The sequence below is a fragment of the Schistocerca gregaria genome, chromosome X (assembly GCF_023897955.1).
Source record: "Schistocerca gregaria isolate iqSchGreg1 chromosome X, iqSchGreg1.2, whole genome shotgun sequence".
In the NCBI taxonomy this organism is placed as follows: Eukaryota; Metazoa; Arthropoda; class Insecta; order Orthoptera; family Acrididae; genus Schistocerca; species Schistocerca gregaria.
The window spans coordinates 767981078-768001585 of record NC_064931.1 but is presented as its reverse complement, the minus strand read 5'-3'; the positions used below and the strand labels follow the sequence as shown (position 1 = coordinate 768001585).

General features: G+C 45.2%; 1 protein-coding gene across 2 annotated transcripts in view; it reads right to left on the bottom strand.

Annotated features, from left to right (window-relative positions):
• The window catches only part of LOC126298405 (MAM domain-containing glycosylphosphatidylinositol anchor protein 1-like), a 1040893-nt gene that overhangs the window by 357542 nt on the left and 662843 nt on the right, over positions 1 to 20508 (bottom strand). For both annotated transcript variants that reach the window (XM_049989722.1, XM_049989721.1), the window contains exon 6: positions 14917 to 15053. In XM_049989722.1, coding sequence (XP_049845679.1) covers positions 14917 to 15053 — 137 coding nt within the window. The remainder of the gene's footprint in view (positions 1 to 14916; positions 15054 to 20508) is intronic.

Here is a 20508-nt window from a genome sequence, read left to right as displayed (position 1 = left end):
TGCGGATCCCACACTGCTGAGCAGTATTCAAGCATTGGGCGAACAAGCGTACTGTAACCTACTTCCTTTGTTGTCGGATTGCATTTCCTTAGGATTCTTCCAATGAATCTCAGCCTGGCATCTGCTTTACCGACGATCAACTTCATATGATCATTCCATTTTAAATCACTCCTAATGCGTACTCCCAGATAATTTATGGAATTAACTGCTTCCCGTTGCTGACCTGCTATTTTGTAGCTAAATGATAAGGGACCTATCTTTCTATGTATTCGCATCACATTACACTTCGCTACATTGAGATTCAATTGCCATTCCTTGCACCATTCGTCAATTCGCTGCAGATCCTCCTGCATTTCAGTACAATTTTCCATTGTTGCAACCTCTCGATACACCACAGCATCATCTGCAAAAAGCCTCAGTGAACTTCCGATGTCATCCACCAGGTCATTTATGTATATTGTGAATAGCAACGGCCTATGACACTCCCCTGCGGCACACCTGAAATCACTCTTACTTCGGAAGACTTCTCTCCATTGAGAATGACGTGCTGCGTTCTGTTATCTAGGAACTCCTCAATCCAATCACACAATTGATCTGATAGTCCGTATGCTCTTACTTTGTTCATTAAACGACTGTGGGGAACTGTGTCAAACGCCTTGCGGAAGTCAAGAAACACGGCATCTACCTGTGAACCCGTGTCTAAGGCCCTCTGAGTCTCGTGGACGAATAGCGCGAGCTGGGTTTCACACGATCGTCTTTTTCGAAACCCATGCTGATTCCTACAGAGTAGATTTCTAGTCTCCAGAAAAGACATTATACTCGAACATAATACGTGTTCCAAAATTCTACAACTGATCGACGTTAGAGATATAGGTCTATAGTTCTGCACATCTGTTCGACGTCCCTTCTTAAGAACGGGGATGACCTGTGCCCTTTTCCAATCCTTTGGAACGCTTCGCTCTTCTAGAGACCTACGGTACACCGCTGCAAGAAGGGGGGCAAGTTCCTTCGCGTACTCTGTGTAAAATCGAACTGGTATCCCATCAGGACCAGCGGCCTTTCCTCTTTTGAGCGATTTTAATTGTTTCTCTATCCCTCTGTCGTCTACTTCGATAAGCAGGTAAAAATTCGCTTAGTGCCGTCCTAAGAGGGAGTCTCCGTTCCTTCCAAGCTAATTATGGAAATTTATACCATATATGGCTCAAATTCAAAGATACAGTATCTACAGCAATAGATAGATTCATACCGCACACGTTAATAAGAGACGGGACTGATCCACCATGGTACACAAAACACCTCAGAACACTGTTGCAGAAGCAACGAAAAAGCATGCCAAATTCAGAAAAACGCAAAATCCCCAAGATTGGTTAAGTTTTACGGAATCTCGAAATTTAGTGCCGACGTCAATGCGAGATGCTTTTAATAGTTTCCAAAATTAAAAATTGTCTCAAAATACGGTAGAAAACCCAAAGAGATTCTGATCATATTTAAGTACACCAGTGGCAAAGAAACAGTGAATACCGTCACTGCGCGGTAGCGATAAAAATGTTACCGATGATGGTGCCACTAAAACGGAGTTACTAAATACAGTTTTCCGTAATTCTTTCACGAAAGAAGACAAAGTAAATATTCCAGAATTCGAAACCAGAACAGCTTTTAGCATGAGTGACATAAAAGTAGATATCTTAGGTGTTGCGAAACAACTCAAATCACTTAAGAAAGGCAAGTCTTCCGGTCCAGATGGTATACCAATCAGGTTCCTTTCAGAGTATGCAGACACAATAGCTCCTTTCTTAGCAATCATATACAACCGCTGACTTGACGAAAGGTCCTTTCCTAAAGACTGGAAAGTAGCACAGATCACGCCAATATTCAAGAAAGGAAATGGGAGTAAACCATTGAATTACAGACCCATATCACCGACCTCAATTTTCAGTAGTATTTTGGAGCATATACTGCACTCGAACATTATGAATCACCTTGAGCAAAATAGTGTATCGTCTCAGCTGTGTGACTGGATTTGTGATTTCTTCTCAGAGAGGTCACAGTTCGTAGTGATAAGCGGTAAATCATCGAGTAGAACAGAAGTGATATCTGGCGTTCCGCAAGGTAGTGTCATGGGCCCTCTGCTGTTCCTGATTTACATCAATGATCTAGGTGATAATCTGAGCAGCCCCGTTAGATTGTTTGCAAATGACGCTGTAATTTACAGTCTAGTAAAATCATCAGACGATCAATTCCAATTACAAAATGATCTAGAGAGAATATCTGTAGCGTACGAAAAGTGGCAATTGGCACTAAACAAAGAAAACTGCGAGGTCATCCACACGCGTACTAAAAGAAATCTGATAAATTTTGGATATATATATCTAAGGGCTGTCAATTCGACTAAATACCTCGGATTTACAATTAGGAGCAACTTAAATTGAAAAGAACACATAGATAATATTGTGGGGAAGGCGAAACAAAGACTGCGCTTTGTGGCAGAACACTTAGAAGATGCGAAAAAACTCACTAAAGAGACAGCCTACATCACACTTGTCCATCCTCTGCTGGAATATTGCTGCGCGGTGTGGGATCCTTACCAGGTAGAATTGACGGAGGACATCGAAAAAATGCAAAGACGGTCAGCTCGTTTTGTGTTATCGAGCAATAGGGGTGAGTGTCGCTGATATGATACCCGAGTTGGGGTGGCAGTCACTGAAACAAAGGGGGTTTTCTTTGCGGCGAGACCTATTTACGAAATTTCAATCACCAACTTTCTCTTCCGAATGCGAAAATATTTTGTTGACACCCACCTACGCAGGGAGAAATGATCATCATAATAAAATAAGGGAAATCAGAGTTCCAACGGAAAGATTTAGGTGTTGCTACTTCCCACGCGCCATTCGAGAGTGGAATGGTAGAGAAGTAGTATGAGAATGATTAGATGCACCCTCTGACAGGCATGTAAGTGTGAATTGCAGAGTAACCATGTTGATGTAGATGCAGATGTAAATCACACCAGAAGAAAAAAATGGGCAGGATAGAGTGGGGGGGGGGGGGGGGGGGGGGGGGGAATAAAACAATTTCACATAAAATCGGATTATTTTATTACATAGTTTTTGTTACAGTTATTATTAATTGTAGAGTCATTATCCACAGCAATATTTTGCGAATAATTATTTTTATATGTCTTACATTCATTCGTATTGAATTCAAACTGATAGGAGCTATAATATGCTTAGTTATTCCATGTGTAAATTCTGCTTTTATGGATTTAATACCTATAGATGTAATAGTACCAGACGTTGGTATTACATCAATACATGAATTTATACTTTTATCTTTGTCCTTCGCATCCAAGTTATGCTTGTGCACATAGAAAATCACTGAGTAGTCCTGTGACATATGATTGCCACTGGCTCAGCCTGCCTGTCCCAGTGCATAATGAATTGTATAGAGCATGCAAATTGGAAACACTTGAATGACTTAAATAAATGCAGTGTGGAGGGTTTCCAGATGTCAGTTTCAGTGTCGGAGCTCCAAAATTTTTGACGATAGGCGTCTTCTTGGTAAAGATGCAGATGTCTGGAGGAAGTCAAGAGGGGCCATACTTTGTAGTCATCAAATTGTTGATATATTCTATCATGTTACATAGAAGGTTCCACTTTCTCTTTCTAAACTGCACTTTAGCGCCGTGCGGAGCTTTTGTAATTTCTGTTATTACTTGGAAGCCATTATCCAGTGTTATGCCTACTTTTACAGGTTTTACATCTGCTTGCAATTAGTCGATAAGCAGTGGTGAAAAGTAATAAGCTGAATTCACTTAGCTGTGGCCCGATGGGCTGTGGAGCACACATTGGAAACTAAATATCTGGTAACAGATGTGTGTCGTACTCGAATAATATTGCGGAAGGCGGGAATTTACAAAATACCGTGTCAATGTGGTATGGCCTATATAGGACAGACAAAGCGTACAGTGGAAGAGCGTTGTACAGAACATCAACGTTGCACTCGCCTACTGCAACCCACTAAATTTTCAGTTGCGGAACATTGTATTTCTAACGGACATTCAATGGAGTACCACAAAGCTTCGATTTTGGCCACAGCAACTGCTTTTTGGGACTCCATTATCAAAGAATCCGTTGAAATACACATTGCAGGAAATCTAATGGACTGTGACAGTGGTTACCAATTGAATAACGCATGGAATCCCGTCATCTCCAAAATTTGCTCGAGACGAAGACGCCAGAAGACTTCGATAGCTGCGGCCAGCGACAATACCGACAGCAGCTGAGCCTTGCAGTTCCACCAGCGAGGACGCTGTCGCTGGGCGGTGTGGCCCTTCTGCTCAGTGACTGCAACACATGTGCGTCAGTACTATCAGCGCACTATATGAGCTGGAGCGGAGAGCGTCTTCGTCACCCCCACCCTCACCTACCTTGGCCTCACCATTGACCGTCACCTCAACTGGATCCCTTATCTCCGCTCCATCCAATCCATAGCCCACAACTGCCTCAAACTTCTCTCCGGCTGGACATTGGGGTTGCACCCCTCTACCATCCTCCACATCTGCAAATCCTTAATCCGTACCATCCTCTGTTATGCCAGTCCCTCCTGGATATCTGCCCCACCCCCAAATTCTATAAGTCCCTCCAGATCCTTGAACGTCATGCACTCTGCCTCGCCTTCCATATATGCCTCCTGTCCCCCACGCGGATCCTCTATGAACTCATTCCTTTCCCCCATCTGCTCCTATTCTCGAACATATCTGCATCCTCTACACCTCCCGCCTCCTTGATCCCCCTCACCCCCTGGTTCCTCCTCTCCTCTCCTATCCCCGCCCCCTGCCACGTCTTCACTGTTGTGTCATCCCTACCCTCCATCTCTACACCCTTCATCTCCTTTCCCAAGGTGGCTTCCATCACCTCCCCCTCCTGGATGATGCCCTCTCTCCCTCCATTTATCCATCCTATCAACTCTGATCCTCACTCCCCCTCCTTACCTCTGTCCTTTTCCTGGGCTCCCTCTCCTCCCCCTTCCATCCTCTTTTTTCCCCACCTCCCCTCTCTCTGCCCCCTTGTCTCCCCTGGGTCCTTTTGCATTTACGTCCTCTGCCTTTTCTCATTCCCTCTCGCGTCTGCCCTGCCCCTCTCCCCCGTTATGAGTCCTCTCCCTCCTTGGTTCCTCCCTCCCCTTTTCGTTTTTTCCTCTCCTCCGTCCTGGGTTTTTCCCCTCCTCCAGGTCTCCTCCCCCCCATCTACCCTTGGCTCGGGAGTGTCATCTTTGTGCCGCCATTTTCGTGCAGTGTTTTACAGTGAGTGTTTTACAGTGCGTGTTCGTGTTGTGTGTTTATTGGGAAGTGTTGCAAACGGCCATCATACTGTCGCTGGGTGGGATTTTTTATCTCTTGCGAACATAAACCAGACTGTCGCCATTTTTTTAATTGCGTGTCGACTATGTTACTTGTCTGATTCCTGTGTATTTTATCAACATTGCCAAACCCTTTGCTTTCTGTTTTAACTTTCCGCATTTTTCCGCCATTTTACACTTTAAGTCACCGTTTTATCCCCTGTTTCTTCTTTCTTTTCTTCTTCCGTTTTTAAAAAAGTCAGTAGGCTGTAGAGCAGCGTACTATGCTGCTGCCAGCCCGCCCCCTTCGGGGGGAATTGAAACTCAATAAAGGAAAAAAAAGCGTCTTCGTCACTCCTCGTTCGGCTCAACTGAAGATGGCTGGCTGGCAGTTGTCCAGCCGAAATATCGTGCAATGAACTTTCCGACGAACGGCTGCAAGCCCGAAATCTTTTCGAACAGTTGATTCGCCGGGAAATTTTCAAATTTTACATGGTGGTAGTACGTTTAAAAGTCAACACCGCAGTTCCCATAAACTCGACAATTCCCATAAACTCAATAAAATAATGGAAAACAGTCCACCACCTCTCCGCTTCGAATACCCTATCACAATATCCTCTCCTTCATAGCAACACGATTCGGCTCCTTGCTCAGTGGTATAGCGTGCTCAGCGTGCTCGGTCAGAGGGTTAGCTGCCCTCTGTAATAAAAAATCTGAGTGAACGGATCAACAAAGGACCTGAACGGGTGTCATCGGACGTCCATCCCGAACAAATACAACGAACAATACAGAACAAAAATGAGATAAAAAAAGTGGTCAGCGCACATGACTGTCATGCGGAGGACCCGGGTTCGATTACTAGTACCGCTAAAAATTTTTCCCTGATGAAGGTAGTGGCACAGGCCCATCCATATCACATCCACATGACAGTGCGAAGCAGAGGATGATACGGTGGCCTGGCGACATATTACTGCTGCCCGAAAACCCCCTAAACCCCGTCTTATTGCCTCAAACCTAGATGATATCATCATTGAACCCATTGATCCATACTTCGATCAGTCTGTAGACCACAAACATACCAATAAAACTATCGAAGTACTCACTACATCCCATCTCTAATAAAACAACACAAAACAGACTGAACACACCCATTACAATAGAACAAACTAAAACAACACTTGTCAGAAACATAGTACAGCACCTCGTCACCATTCAGTTACATATTGCCACTTTAAATGGAGGCCATTTCCGTTTTTATCAGCTCTAGCATAACCGTAAAATCTTTTCCCGAGCTGCGGATAGCTATCAAAACTCTCTTACTTCATGAAGCGCGCAAACCATGCTGTGAATCATCATCGTACCGACCCGTTGCACTTACGTCAATCTTCAGAAAGGCTTTTGAATTTGTTCTAACAAAACACATCTACAAACAACTAGAACAGCACCTTTCTATTCCTGACACCCAGCTCTTCTCCCAAAGGCCGAATTTCTGCCCTCTGGCGATTTCAGTGTTTACAACTGAACAAAGGGTGTCCCTCTGTCAAGTGAGGTGCATCACAACTGCGTCTACTGCAGTACAACTGACAGACGGTCTCCTTTTCTCCAGTTATGACCACCTGCAAATGGCCTAAGTGCCGAAACCGACATTGGAGAAATTTTGGTACTACTGGTTCTATGATTCAATGAAAGTATAACTGTCAGTTGCAGATACTCTGTGTCCAAAGAAAAATAATGGGCTAATTAACTAACCGAAAAATTGTGACTATAACACGATAGAATTTCCGCACAGATAACTGCATCATGTGTGAAATCCATTACTTTGCCGTCAATACTATCCACAAAGCCATTAGTGTATGCCATTATGATAAATGGTCCTATGAAACTGCCTTGGGGCACTCCAGATATTACTTGAGGGTCTGTAGATGACCCTACACCAACGATAACGTGCTCCGTACTGCCCGTTACGAAATTTTCGATCCAGTCGCAAAGTTTCTAGAACCGACTTTAAATGATGACCCTGGTAATATACTACAATCCCATCCACATCGCTCTCATAAGGATCGTAATGACAAGATTAGATTAATTATAGCACGCCCGGTGACACGGAAAGAATGATTCTTTCGGTGCTCCATACGTGAATGGAACCGTAAAAAACTCCCTGTAACTGTTACAGTGGGTCGTAACTTCAGCCATGCGCATCGCAGTGATTTGCAGAGTATAGATGTAGCTGTCGATGTACATACCAATATAAATGTGTGTTTTTAGAAGACGTCAATGTAAGCCTCACTCAAAAAGGGACGCTGGAGCATGTGTTGACAGCTAGATGTTGAAAGAAACCTTCGTGTAGGAGTACAGTGTAGCCGAACAACATGGGACAAGCAGACAAGATACTTTTATATCTATCTAAAAAGCAAAACCAAACTTTCAGCGTTGACTGCAAGACGTAAGAAAGGTTACGACGCGGCAACCTTCCTGAATAAAGTGCAGTATGTATAGCATGCTTTTAAAGTTTAATACTTTAAAAGCGTTATGGGAGTGATGCTAATACTGTTAAATACAAATAGCATAACTATGATTGATCCATGGAAGCTCTGGTGCCTTGCTACCTATAGCATCAGTGAGGACAGTGTGGTATCAACGTTCGATACCACACTTGTTACGTGTTGCAGTTATCGGCTGCGGTCCATATTACACTCCTGGAAATGGAAAAAAGAACACATTGACACCGGTGTGTCAGACCCACCATACTTGCTCCGGACACTGCGAGAGGGCTGTACAAGCAATGATCACACGCACGGCACAGCGGACACACCAGGAACCGCGGTGTTGGCCGTCGAATGGCGCTAGCTGCGCAGCATTTGTGCACCGCCGCCGTCAGTGTCAGCCAGTTTGCCGTGGCATACGGAGCTCCATCGCAGTCTTTAACACTGGTAGCATGCCACGACAGCGTGGACGTGAACCGTATGTGCAGCTGACGGACTTTGAGCGAGGGCGTATAGTGGGCATGCGGGAGGCCGGGTGGACGTACCGCCGAATGGCTCAACACGTGGGGCGTGAGGTCTCCACAGTACATTGAAGTTATCGCCAGTGGTCGGCGGAAGGTGCACGTGCCTGTCGACCTGGGACCGGACCGCAGCGACGCACGGATGCACGCCAAGACCGTAGGATCCTACGCAGTGCCGTAGGGAACCGCACCGCCACTTCCCAGCAAATTAGGGACACTGTTGCTCCTGGGGTATCGGCGAGGACCATTCGCAACCGTCTCCATGAAGCTGGGCTACGGTCCCGCACACCGTTAGGCCGTCTTCCGCTCACGCCCAAACATCGTGCAGCTCGCCTCCAGTGGTGTCGCGACAGGCGTGAATGGAGGGACGAATGGAGACGTGTCGTCTTCAGCGATGAGAGTCGCTTCTGCCTTGGTGCCAATGATGGTCGTATGCGTGTTTGGCGCCGTGCAGGTGAGCGCCACAATCAGGACTGCATACGACCGAGGCACACAGGGCCAACACCCGGCATCATGGTGTGGGGAGCGATCTCCTACACTGGCCGTACACCTCTGGTGATCGTCGAGGGGACACTGAATAGTGCACGGTACATCCAAACCGTCATCGTTCTACCATTCCTAGACCGGCAAGGGAACTTGCTGTTCCAACAGGACAATGCACGTCCGCATGTATCCCGTGCCACCCAACGTGTTCTAGAAGGTGTAAGTCAACTACCCTGGCCAGCAAGATCTCCGGATCTGTCCCCCATTGAGCATGTTTGGGACTGGATGAAGCGTCGTCTCACGCGGTTTGCACGTCCAGCACGAACGCTGGTCCAACTAAGGCGCCAGGTGGAAATGGCATGGCAAGCCGTTCCACAGGACTACATCCAGTATCTCTACGATCGTCTCCATGGGAGAATAGCAGCCTGCATTGCTGCGAAAGGTGGATATACACTGTACTAGTGCCGACATTGTGCATGCTCTGTTGCCTGTGTCTATGTGCCTGTGGTTCTGTCAGTGTGATCATGTGATGTATCTGACCCCAGGAATGTGTCAATAAAGTTTCCCCTACCTGGGACAATGAATTCACGGTGTTCTTATTTCAATTTCCAGGAGTGTAGTATCGTTGGACCCGCGAGTCGCGACCAACGCCGCTAGGGCCGTTCCGCGGCTTGTATCAAGTTTCTAGCGAGCTCTCGTCCAATCTTGCTCGGGACGTCAAGTAGTAAAGCAGGATAACCTTCAGCTGATAGGAGGCAACCTCTAACAAGGCACTTAGTAACGTATGGCCTAAGTGAGGCCTCAATAGCTATCCGTTTACAATTATATGTTTGCAGCCAAGAAGAATCCTGTACAACTAGTTAAGTACGAGGGTCACTCCAAAAGAAATGCACACAGTTTTTGTAAAAAAGTGTGAAAGTTTTACAGTGTGTAAATACTTCCTTCCCGCTTGTTTTCAAACTTAGTTCAACCTGTTCCCGTGAGTGGTGCTGTCACAGCATGTCTTCAAGGTGGCTGCTACACTTGACATTCGTCAGAAGCAACATGCTGTCATAGAATTCCTGTGCAGTTAAAATGAAACAGTGGGTAACGTCCACAATAGGTTGAAAAAGGTGTATGGAGATGATGCTGTCGATCGCAGTACAGTTTGTCGGTGGGCAAGCAGGTTGTGTGATAAAAGCGGGCACGGCAATATTGAGGATTGTCCTCGCAACGGCAGATCTCGTACTGCACACACTCCAGACAATGTGCAGAGAGTTAATGAATTGGTGACTTCTGACAGACGCATCACAGCGAACGAATTGTCACGTTACTTTGGGATAGGGGAAGGAAGTGTTTGCAGAATACTGAAAGTGCTCGCGTTAAAAACGGTTTCTGCCAGGTGGGTTCCCAGGATGTTGACAGTGGCTCACAAAGAAACAGAAGAACACTGAAGCACCTGCCTTACAGTCCTGGCCTGTCTCCATGTGACTATCATTTCTTTGGGAAGCTGAAAGACTCTCTTCGTGGAACCAGGTTTGAAGGTGATTACTCCCTTGTGCTCGCTGCCAAACAGTGGCTCCAACAGGTTGGTCCAGAGTTTTACCGTGCGGGTATACAGGCGCTGGTTACAATATTGCGTAAGGCTGTTGAGAGCGATGGAAATTATGTGGAGAAATGGAAATATTGTTCCTAAAGGATGCATTTATCAAGTGTAAAACGTTAAAATATGTAGAATAAAATATGGATTTAAAAAAAATAGTGTGCAGAAATGTGGCAAAAAATGTGGGAAATTAAGGAGATGGGACCTGGATAAACTGAAAGAACCAGAGGTTGTACAGAGTTTCAGGGAGAGCATAAGGAAACAATTGACAGGAATGGAGGAAAGAAGTACTGTAGAAGAAGAATGGCTAGCTTTCAGGGATGAAGTAGTGAAGGCAGCAAAGGATCAAGTAGGTAAAAAGACGAGGGCTAGTAGAAATCCTTGGGTAACTGAAGAAATATTGAATTTAATTGATGAAAGGAGAAAATATAAAAATGCAGTAAATGAAGCAGGCAAAAAGGAGTACAAACGTCTCAAAAATGATATTGACAGGAAGTGCAAAATGGCTAAGCAGGGATGGCTAGAGGACAAATGTAAGGATGTAGAGGCTTATCTCACTAGGGGTAAGATAGATACTGCCTACAGGAAAATTAAATAGACCTTTGGAAATAAGAGAACCACTTGTATGAATATCAAGAGCTCAGATGGTAACCCAGTTCTAACCAAAAAGGGAAAGCAGAAAGGTGGAAGGAGTATATAGAGGGTCTACACAAGGGCGATGCACTTGAGGACAATCTTATGGAAGTGGAAGAGGATGTAGATGAAGATGAAATGAGAGATACGATACTGCGTGAAGAGTTTGACAGAGCACTGAAAGACCTGAGTCGAAACAAGGCCCCCGGAGTTGACAACATTCCATTGGAACTACTGACGGCCTTGGGAGAGCCAGTCCTGAAAAAACTCTACCATATGGTGAGCAAGATGTATGAAACAGGCGAAATAGCCTCAGATTTCAAGAAGAATATAATAATTCCAATCCCAAAGAAGGCAGGTGTTGACAGATGTGAAATTTACCGAACCATCAGTTTAATAAGCCACAACTGCAAAATACTAACACGAATCCTTTACAGACGAATGGAAAACTAGTAGAAGTCGACCTCGGGGAAGATCAGTTTGGATTCCGTAGAAACACTGGAACACGTGAGGCAATACTGACCCTACAACTTATCTTAGAAGAAAGATTAAACCTACGTTTGTAGCATTTGTAGACTTAGAGAAAGCTTTCGACAATGTTGACTGGAATACTCTCTTTCAAATTCTAAAGGTGGCAGGGGTAAAATACAGGGAGCGGAAGTCTATTTACAATTTGAACAGAAACCAGATGGCAGTCATAAGAGTCGAGGCACATGAAAGGGAAGCAGTGGTCGGGAAGGGAGTAAGACAGGGTTGTAGCCTCTCCCCGATGTTATTCAATCTGTATATTGAGCAAGCAGTAAAGGAAACAAAAGAAAAATTCGGAGTAGGTATGAAAACTCACGGAGAAGAAATAAAAACTTTGAGGTTCGCCGATGACATTGTAATTCTGTCAGAGACAGCAAAGGACTTGGAAGAGCAGTTGAATGGAATGGACAGTGTCTTGAAAGGAGGATATAAGATGAACATCAACAAATGCAAAACGAGGATAATGGAATGTAGTCGAATTAAGTCGGGTGATGCTGAGGGAATTAGATTAGGAAATGAGACAATTAAAGTAGTAAAGGAGTTTTGCTATTTGGGGAGCAAAATAACTGATGATGTTCGAAGTAGAGAGGATATAAAATGTAGACTGGCAATGGCAAGGAAAGCGTTTCTGAAGAAGAGAAATTTGTTAACATCGAGTATAGATTTAAGTGTCAGCAAGTCATTTCTGAAAGTATTTGGATGGAGTGTAGCCATGTATGGAAGTGAAACATGGACGATAAATAGTTTGGACAAGAAGAGGATAGAAGCTTTCGAACTGTGGTGCTACAGAAGAATGCTGAAGATTAGATGGGTAGATCACATAATTAATGAGGAAGTATTGAATAGGATTGGGGAAAAGAGAGGTTTGTGGCACAACTTCACCAGAAGAAGGGATCGGTTGGTAGGACATGTTCTGAGGCATCAAGGGATCACCAATTTGGTATTGGAGGGAAGCGTGGAGGGTAAAAATCGTAGAGGGAGACCAAGAGATGAATACACTAAGCAGATTCAGAAGGATGTAGGTTGCAGTAGTTACTGGGAGATGAAGAAGGTTGCACAGGATAGAGTAGCATGGAGAGCTGCATCACACCAGTCTCAGGACTGAACACCGCAACAACAACAACAGTGTGCATTTATTTTGAAGTGACCCTCGTAAAATATATATTATTTTTTAACAACGTCTTCTAATTATTTTAGTCGTTGCAGATCCAGACCATTCAGCCAGCACCTTATCGATGTTAATGACAAACCTGCTGTGATTTATATGTTTCTATTTAGCATTGGTCATCAGTCAACATTGGGGACGACTCGTTCGTCATCATAACGGACAGCATACCAATAGACCTTGCATTGTGGTCAACATTCTGCGAGTCCCCTAACGCCAACAGGGTAGCACTTACCATTAATACGGTAACCAAGGGCAGCCTAGCAACTCCATTCTCACTTATACATACAATAATTACCACTAAACACGTACTTTAAAACTCTAAGCTAGGCATGAGATGGTTATCCTCTGAATGATATAGCCTAAATCAGCAAACTGCTGAGAAGCGTAGTACTTTCAAAATTGATAATGCATTGGTAATTACAGGCATGTTTGACATCTTAGTTGTGAGAGCGCGCGGATGATATTGACATTTGGAATCCACTTTACCAGTGCACCTTAACGTGATAGCCGCCAAACATCGAGTGGAAGGATCAGCACCATAAACGTCACCTCTCTAATTCAGTGATACACCTAAGAAGTTTTGGGATGAAAGCAAAATACTTGGACAAAATAAGTTACCAGTAGCTAATAGGTTCCACCTGTGATGGTTGTGATTTGTTTAGGATACGGGCGAGGTGGTGCGGTGGTTAAGACATTGTACTCGCATTTGGATGCGGTTCAGATTCCTTTCCCGCCATCCAGATTGAGGCTTCGCGTAGTTTCCCAAAATTACTTAAGAATACCGTGATTATTCCTCTGAGGAATGGAGAGAAAGGAAAGGAAGAGGGAAGGGGCTATTGATATCAACTGAATCAGGACTTTGTGCGGCATAAAAGCGACGAGTGAAAATGTGTGCCGGACTAGGATTCGAACGCAGAGTCTTCTGCTTTACAGGCAGCTGGATCGTGAGTCGTGCTTCGGTAGCTCAGTTAGTAGAGCACTTGCCCGCGAAAGGCAAAGGTCCCGAGTTCGAGTCTCGGTCGGGCACACAGTTTTAATCTGCCAGGAAGTTTCATATCAGCGCACACTCCGCTGCAGAGTGAAAATCTCATTCTGGAAACATCCGCCAGGCTGTGGCTAAGCCATGTCTCCGCAGTATCCTTTCTTTCAGGAGTGCTAGTTCTGCATGGTTCGCAGAAGAGCTTCTGTAAAGTTTGGAAGGTAGGAGACGGATACTGGCAGAAGTAAAGCTGTGAGTACCGGACGTGAGTCGTGCTTCGGTAGCTCAGTTGGTAGAGCACTTGCCCGCGAAAGGCAAAGGTCCCGAGTTCGAGTCTCGGTCGGGCACACAGTTTTAATCTGCCAGGAAGTTTCACTTGTTGTCTTATTTAGGCGTTGCCGTCCGCAGCGTCATATTCTGCCTATTTACATATCTCTGCTTCCATACGCGTGCTTATACCAGTTTCTTTGGCGCATCAATGTATATCATAATGACTATTACGGATCATGGCCCACGAGAGCAATGGAAAGTCATTATACAACCATACAACAACAAACACTTGTCTGATCCATATATTTCAGATGGAAAGTGAGGTCACAGACGGAGAAAATACTTGGACTAGATTATTCAAGAAGCTCGGAATTCGAAGATGTCCGACCATCCTTGTTTTCTTGCTATTTGTTGAAATCATCACAGAGGAAATACAGGATACTTTCTTCTGGCGGCCTCTGTTGTTTCATCTCTAATCATACTCCTATCCACTATAATTAATGAGTTCCATATCGACTATATTAAATGCAGGTCTTCTCCTAATTGATTGTTAGGATACTACAGCTATTACGGACTTCGCACAGTTTAACACGATAAGCACTATTTACAGAATTTTCGTATCCTCGGTTTATATGAATTTTGAGCATTGACAGAAACTTATGTTCTCAATAAATAAGAAAACTAGTAAAATATATAGGTAATCACTTCATCTACATACATTTTAATTGTGCACCTATACTATAAATAGTTGTAACAACTTGGATTTGTGTCGGATTCTGTGATGGTATGACACCTATAGCACTAATTACAGTTAAAAAAGAGAGAGAGGCCATAAATAGTGTTTCAGTAGCACGACGTATGTCATTTAAGTTGGAGATGGTAGAGTATGAAAGCAGATAATGAAGCAGCATGAAGTTATGAATGTAATATTTTACCTGGAACGTATCATTGATTGAGGTGAGTGATATTATCCCTTGAATCCACCGCGCGCCCTGGTTCCCATATTTCAGGAACGATGGCGTCAAGTCCTTAAACGGTTGACTCTGGGGCTTCAGGTAGATTTTAAGAGATCCTGGAAAAGACAGAAGTAGTATCTCATTAATCTGTACTTGTAGAAGTCATTCTCAAAAGCCTTAGGATACTGTTATCCAAGCTACTAAAGACAGGATCACAGAGGCGACAAAGTAGTTAGTAACGAAGCTAGAGCGAGACAAAGCAGACTACATTTTTTGCATAATGAAAACACGCTATGCTTAGAAACTAATGACTGTGGAGATCTGGGTAAAAAGCAAGACATTCCGCATTGTTACCCGTTGTTGTTGTCTTCATAGTACGAACTGGTTGTGCATATCACGAATTAATTTCTTTGGAAATTAAAGAAAAACCAATAAGAGAGATGAGAGCTTCTGTCAAGACACAAAACTATTTCACTTGCTGCAATAGAGGATAAAGTTTCCCGAAGACCAAGTGGCAATTTACTGTCCTGCTGTGCTGACGATCGATCACCTGCCATACATATTTATATCTATGTGTGATCTCCAAGAACTGTTAACTTCCATTCAGTGATGTGAATTGTGTGCCTCAATGATACAGACGACTGTACAGTAGGAGTAACATCATCGGAGGGATATCTGCAGAGAGACCCGACTGACATAATGTTCCTGCAGAGGAACTCCATCCTTTTCCGTAGTTGCAGACACAATGCTCTGGATGAAGTGGCTTCCTGGACGACGGCGTGTGCTCGTGCAATATCATTCTGAAAGACCAGCACATTGCCGAAATGTTGACATTAGGGTTGGACAATAAGTCTGGCGATCCTATCTTGATACTGCACAGGTTCAAATGGCTCTGAGCACTATGGGACTCAACATCTTAGGTCATAAGTCCCCTAGAACTTAGAACTACTTAAACCTAACTAACCTAAAGACATCACACACACCCATGCCCAAGGCAGGATTCGAACCTGCGACCGTAGCAGTCCCGCGGTTCCGGACTGCAGCGCCAGAACCGCACTGCCACCGCGGCCGGCATACTGCACAGGCCTGATATTACCATCAGTAGCGCTGAGAGACAGCTGACATTTGTACATGACGGTAGTCCACAACATTACTAAACTCGCTACTTTACCTGTGGATGTGCATATCTGAGGCCTGGATTCGTGTATGCCCGCCAGTGTTCTACGAAAATTATGACGTGTTTGACAAATCCTGCACTCCTCGGTAAAGAGTACTCCTTGTCATTGATCCAGGTACGATTTAAGATGTTCCCCGCCATTTTCTTCGCGTATCACGGTACTTCGACGGGAGGTGGGGTGGGGGAGGGGCAGCTTTGCTGTTAAAAAGACGAATTACTATATGGTTCCTTTGAAAGGGAATAGCCGATTTTATGTCAGACTCCCATTTCAAAATTGTGTTCCGACTCTTATGACCTCACTGTCGACCGGGCTTTAAACTATCCTTCCTTACTGCCTACTATTCCATTCATCCTACACGAAATAGTTAATTATACAGCAGATCTTAGGCGGTCGTCTCACGGAGTGTATAATTCTCGAGTAACGCTCTGTTGTGCAACTGTTGTATGAGAATGGCGCGGGATCAAAGCATACTTATAAGAAAGTGCTTGCTGTGTACGTATTTTGTTTTATTCAGCTGCAGGGAAGAGTCATATCCTAGATCAGTGGTAGTCAGCCTGATCCCTACCGCCCATTAGTGGACGCTCCAACTTTTCTGATGGACGGCAGACGGTAGGGGCTTCAAGAATATTCTCGTTAGATTTTCATAAAATATTGACATAAAGTGTTTGGTGAGGAGATTATTCCTTAACTTGCCGTAACTTTGCTTTATAAATTTTATAAAGTGCGCAGTTACTTCCCTACTTTAAAAAATCACCACTATTGTGGAACCAGCAGGCAATTAGAAAATTTTCCTACTAACAACGACATTCTACAGCGCTGTCGTGAGTCGTGCTTGGGTAGCTCAGTCTGGAGAGCACTTGCCCGCGAAAGGCAAAGGTCCCGAGTTCGAGTTTCGGTCTGGCACACAGTTTTTAATCTGTCAGGAAGTTTCATATTAGCGCGGGGTAGCCACACGGTGTAAGGCGTCTTGTCACGGTCCGTGCGGTTCCCCCCGTCGGAGTTTCGAGTCCTCCCTCGGGCATGGGCGTGCATGTTGTCCATAGTGTAAGTTAGGTTAAGTAGTGTGTAGGCTAAGGGACCGATGACCTACGTAGTTTGGTCCCATAAGACCTTACAACAGATTTCCAAATTTTCCAATTTTCCGAAAACTTAATCTTGTATAATGTTTGCTGTGTATGAATGAGGGACCCTAAGCCATTTGGAGACACATGTGAAGAAAGCGGAGGGACCATTCAGACTGTGATACTAAAGGCGAATTCCAGAACGTTTTCGGAAGTGAGATTTCGAACTACCAATCCAATGCTTGTGGTTGGTCTGCTTGTTAACGGTAACGTACGATGGAGGTACTAAACTAATATCAGTCTTTTCCGGAATGCCTTTTCGAAAGGAAAATTCTTGACAACCTTATGCTTTTTAGGAAGGGAAATACGGACGTTTGAGTGAGAAATAAAAGTTGCGAACAAATAATATGGTAGATAAGACGAAGAATTTGAGTTGGTTAATATTAGAGCAAATTCTACAGAGTGTCAGAGGAGTGAGGAAAGGGAGTGATACTATGATGTACGATACTCTCCTGCTCAGCCTCATTTGTGATACCTAATCCACTGCTCAGGCATCGCACAAGACACCAGTCTCGGTGTACGGATGCCTGACAGTGGGGTCATTGCTATTAGGCCCCGTGCCCAAATTGACCTAGCCGTTGTCATGCAGTTGGATGTCATCCCACCGGGATGATCCCTTCTCCAGGGTGTACTATCTACAACATGTAACAACCCATGTTGCCTACAGACCTTTCATCACTTAGTAATGCTACGCACTGAAGACACCAGTCTCCGTGTACAGATGGCTGACAGTGGGGTCATTGCTATTAGGCCCCGTGCCCAAATTGACCTAGCCGTTGTCATGCAGTTGGATGTCATCCCACCGGGATGATCCCTTCTCCAGGGTGTACTATCTACAACATGTAAGAACCGATGTTGCCTACAGACCTTTCATCACTTAGTAATGCTACGCACTGAAGACACCAGTCTCCGTGTACAGATGGCTGACAGTGGGGTCATTGCTATTAGGCCCCGTGCCCAAATTGACCTAGCCGTTGTCATGCAGTTGGATGTCATCCCACCGGGATGATCCCTTCTCCAGGGTGTACTATCTACAACATGTAACAACCCATGTTGCCTACAGACCTTTCATCACTTAGTAATGCTACGCACTGAAGACACCAGTCTCCGTGTACAGATGGCTGACAGTGGGGTCATTGCTATTAGGCCCCGTGCCCAAATTGACCTAGCCGTTGTCATGCAGTTGGATGTCATCCCACCGGGATGATCCCTTCTCCAGGGTGTACTATCTACAACATGTAACAACCCATGTTGCCTACAGACCTTTCATCACTTAGTAATGCTACGCACTGAAGACACCAGTCTCCGTGTACAGATGGCTGACAGTGGGGTCATTGCTATTAGGCCCCGTGCCCAAATTGACCTAGCCGTTGTCATGCAGTTGGATGTCATCCCACCGGGATGATCCCTTCTCCAGGGTGTACTATCTACAACATGTAACAACCCATGTTGCCTACAGACCTTTCATCACTTAGTAATGCTACGCACTGAAGACACCAGTCTCCGTGTACAGATGGCTGACAGTGGGGTCATTGCTATTAGGCCCCGTGCCCAAATTGACCTAGCCGTTGTCATGCAGTTGGATGTCATCCCACCGGGATGATCCCTTCTCCAGGGTGTACTATCTACAACATGTAAGAACCGATGTTGCCTACAGACCTTTCATCACTTAGTAATGCTACGCACTGAAGACACCAGTCTCCGTGTACAGATGGCTGACAGTGGGGTCATTGCTATTAGGCCCCGTGCCCAAATTGACCTAGCCGTTGTCATGCAGTTGGATGTCATCCCACCGGGATGATCCCTTCTCCAGGGTGTACTATCTACAACATGTAACAACCCATGTTGCCTACAGACCTTTCATCACTTAGTAATGCTACGCACTGAAGACACCAGTCTCCGTGTACAGATGGCTGACAGTGGGGTCATTGCTATTAGGCCCCGTGCCCAAATTGACCTAGCCGTTGTCATGCAGTTGGATGTCATCCCACCGGGATGATCCCTTCTCCAGGGTGTACTATCTACAACATGTAAGAACCGATGTTGCCTACAGACCTTTCATCACTTAGTAATGCTACGCACTGAAGACACCAGTCTCCGTGTACAGATGGCTGACAGTGGGGTCATTGCTATTAGGCCCCGTGCCCAAATTGACCTAGCCGTTGTCATGCAGTTGGATGTCATCCCACCGGGATGATCCCTTCTCCAGGGTGTACTATCTACAACATGTAACAACCCATGTTGCCTACAGACCTTTCATCACTTAGTAATGCTACGCGCTGAAGACACCAGTCTCCGTGTACAGATGGCTGACAGTGGGGTCATTGCTATTAGGCCTCGTGCCCAAATTGACCTAGCCGTTGTCATGCAGTTGGATGTCATCCCACCGGGATGATCCCTTCTCCAGGGTGTACTATCTACAACATGTAACAACCCATGTTGCCTACAGACCTTTCATCACTTAGTAATGCTACGCACTGAAGACACCAGTCTCCGTGTACAGATGGCTGACAGTGGGGTCATTGCTATTAGGCCCCGTGCCCAAATTGACCTAGCCGTTGTCATGCAGTTGGATGTCATCCCACCGGGATGATCCCTTCTCCAGGGTGTACTATCTACAACATGTAACAACCCATGTTGCCTACAGACCTTTCATCACTTAGTAATGCTACGCACTGAAGACACCAGTCTCCGTGTACAGATGGCTGACAGTGGGGTCATTGCTATTAGGCCCCGTGCCCAAATTGACCTAGCCGTTGTCATGCAGTTGGATGTCATCCCACCGGGATGATCCCTTCTCCAGGGTGTACTATCTACAACATGTAAGAACCGATGTTGCCTACAGACCTTTCATCACTTAGTAATGCTACGCACTGAAGACACCAGTCTCCGTGTACAGATGGCTGACAGTGGGGTCATTGCTATTAGGCCCCGTGCCCAAATTGACCTACCCGTTGTCATGCAGTTGGATGTCATCCCACCGGGATGATCCCTTCTCCAGGGTGTACTATCTACAACATGTAACAACCCATGTTGCCTACAGACCTTTCATCACTTAGTAATGCTACGCACTGAAGACACCAGTCTCCGTGTACAGATGGCTGACAGTGGGGTCATTGCTATTAGGCCTCGTGCCCAAATTGACCTAGCCGTTGTCATGCAGTTGGATGTCATCCCACCGGGATGATCCCTTCTCCAGGGTGTACTATCTACAACATGTAACAACCCATGTTGCCTACAGACCTTTCATCACTTAGTAATGCTACGCACTG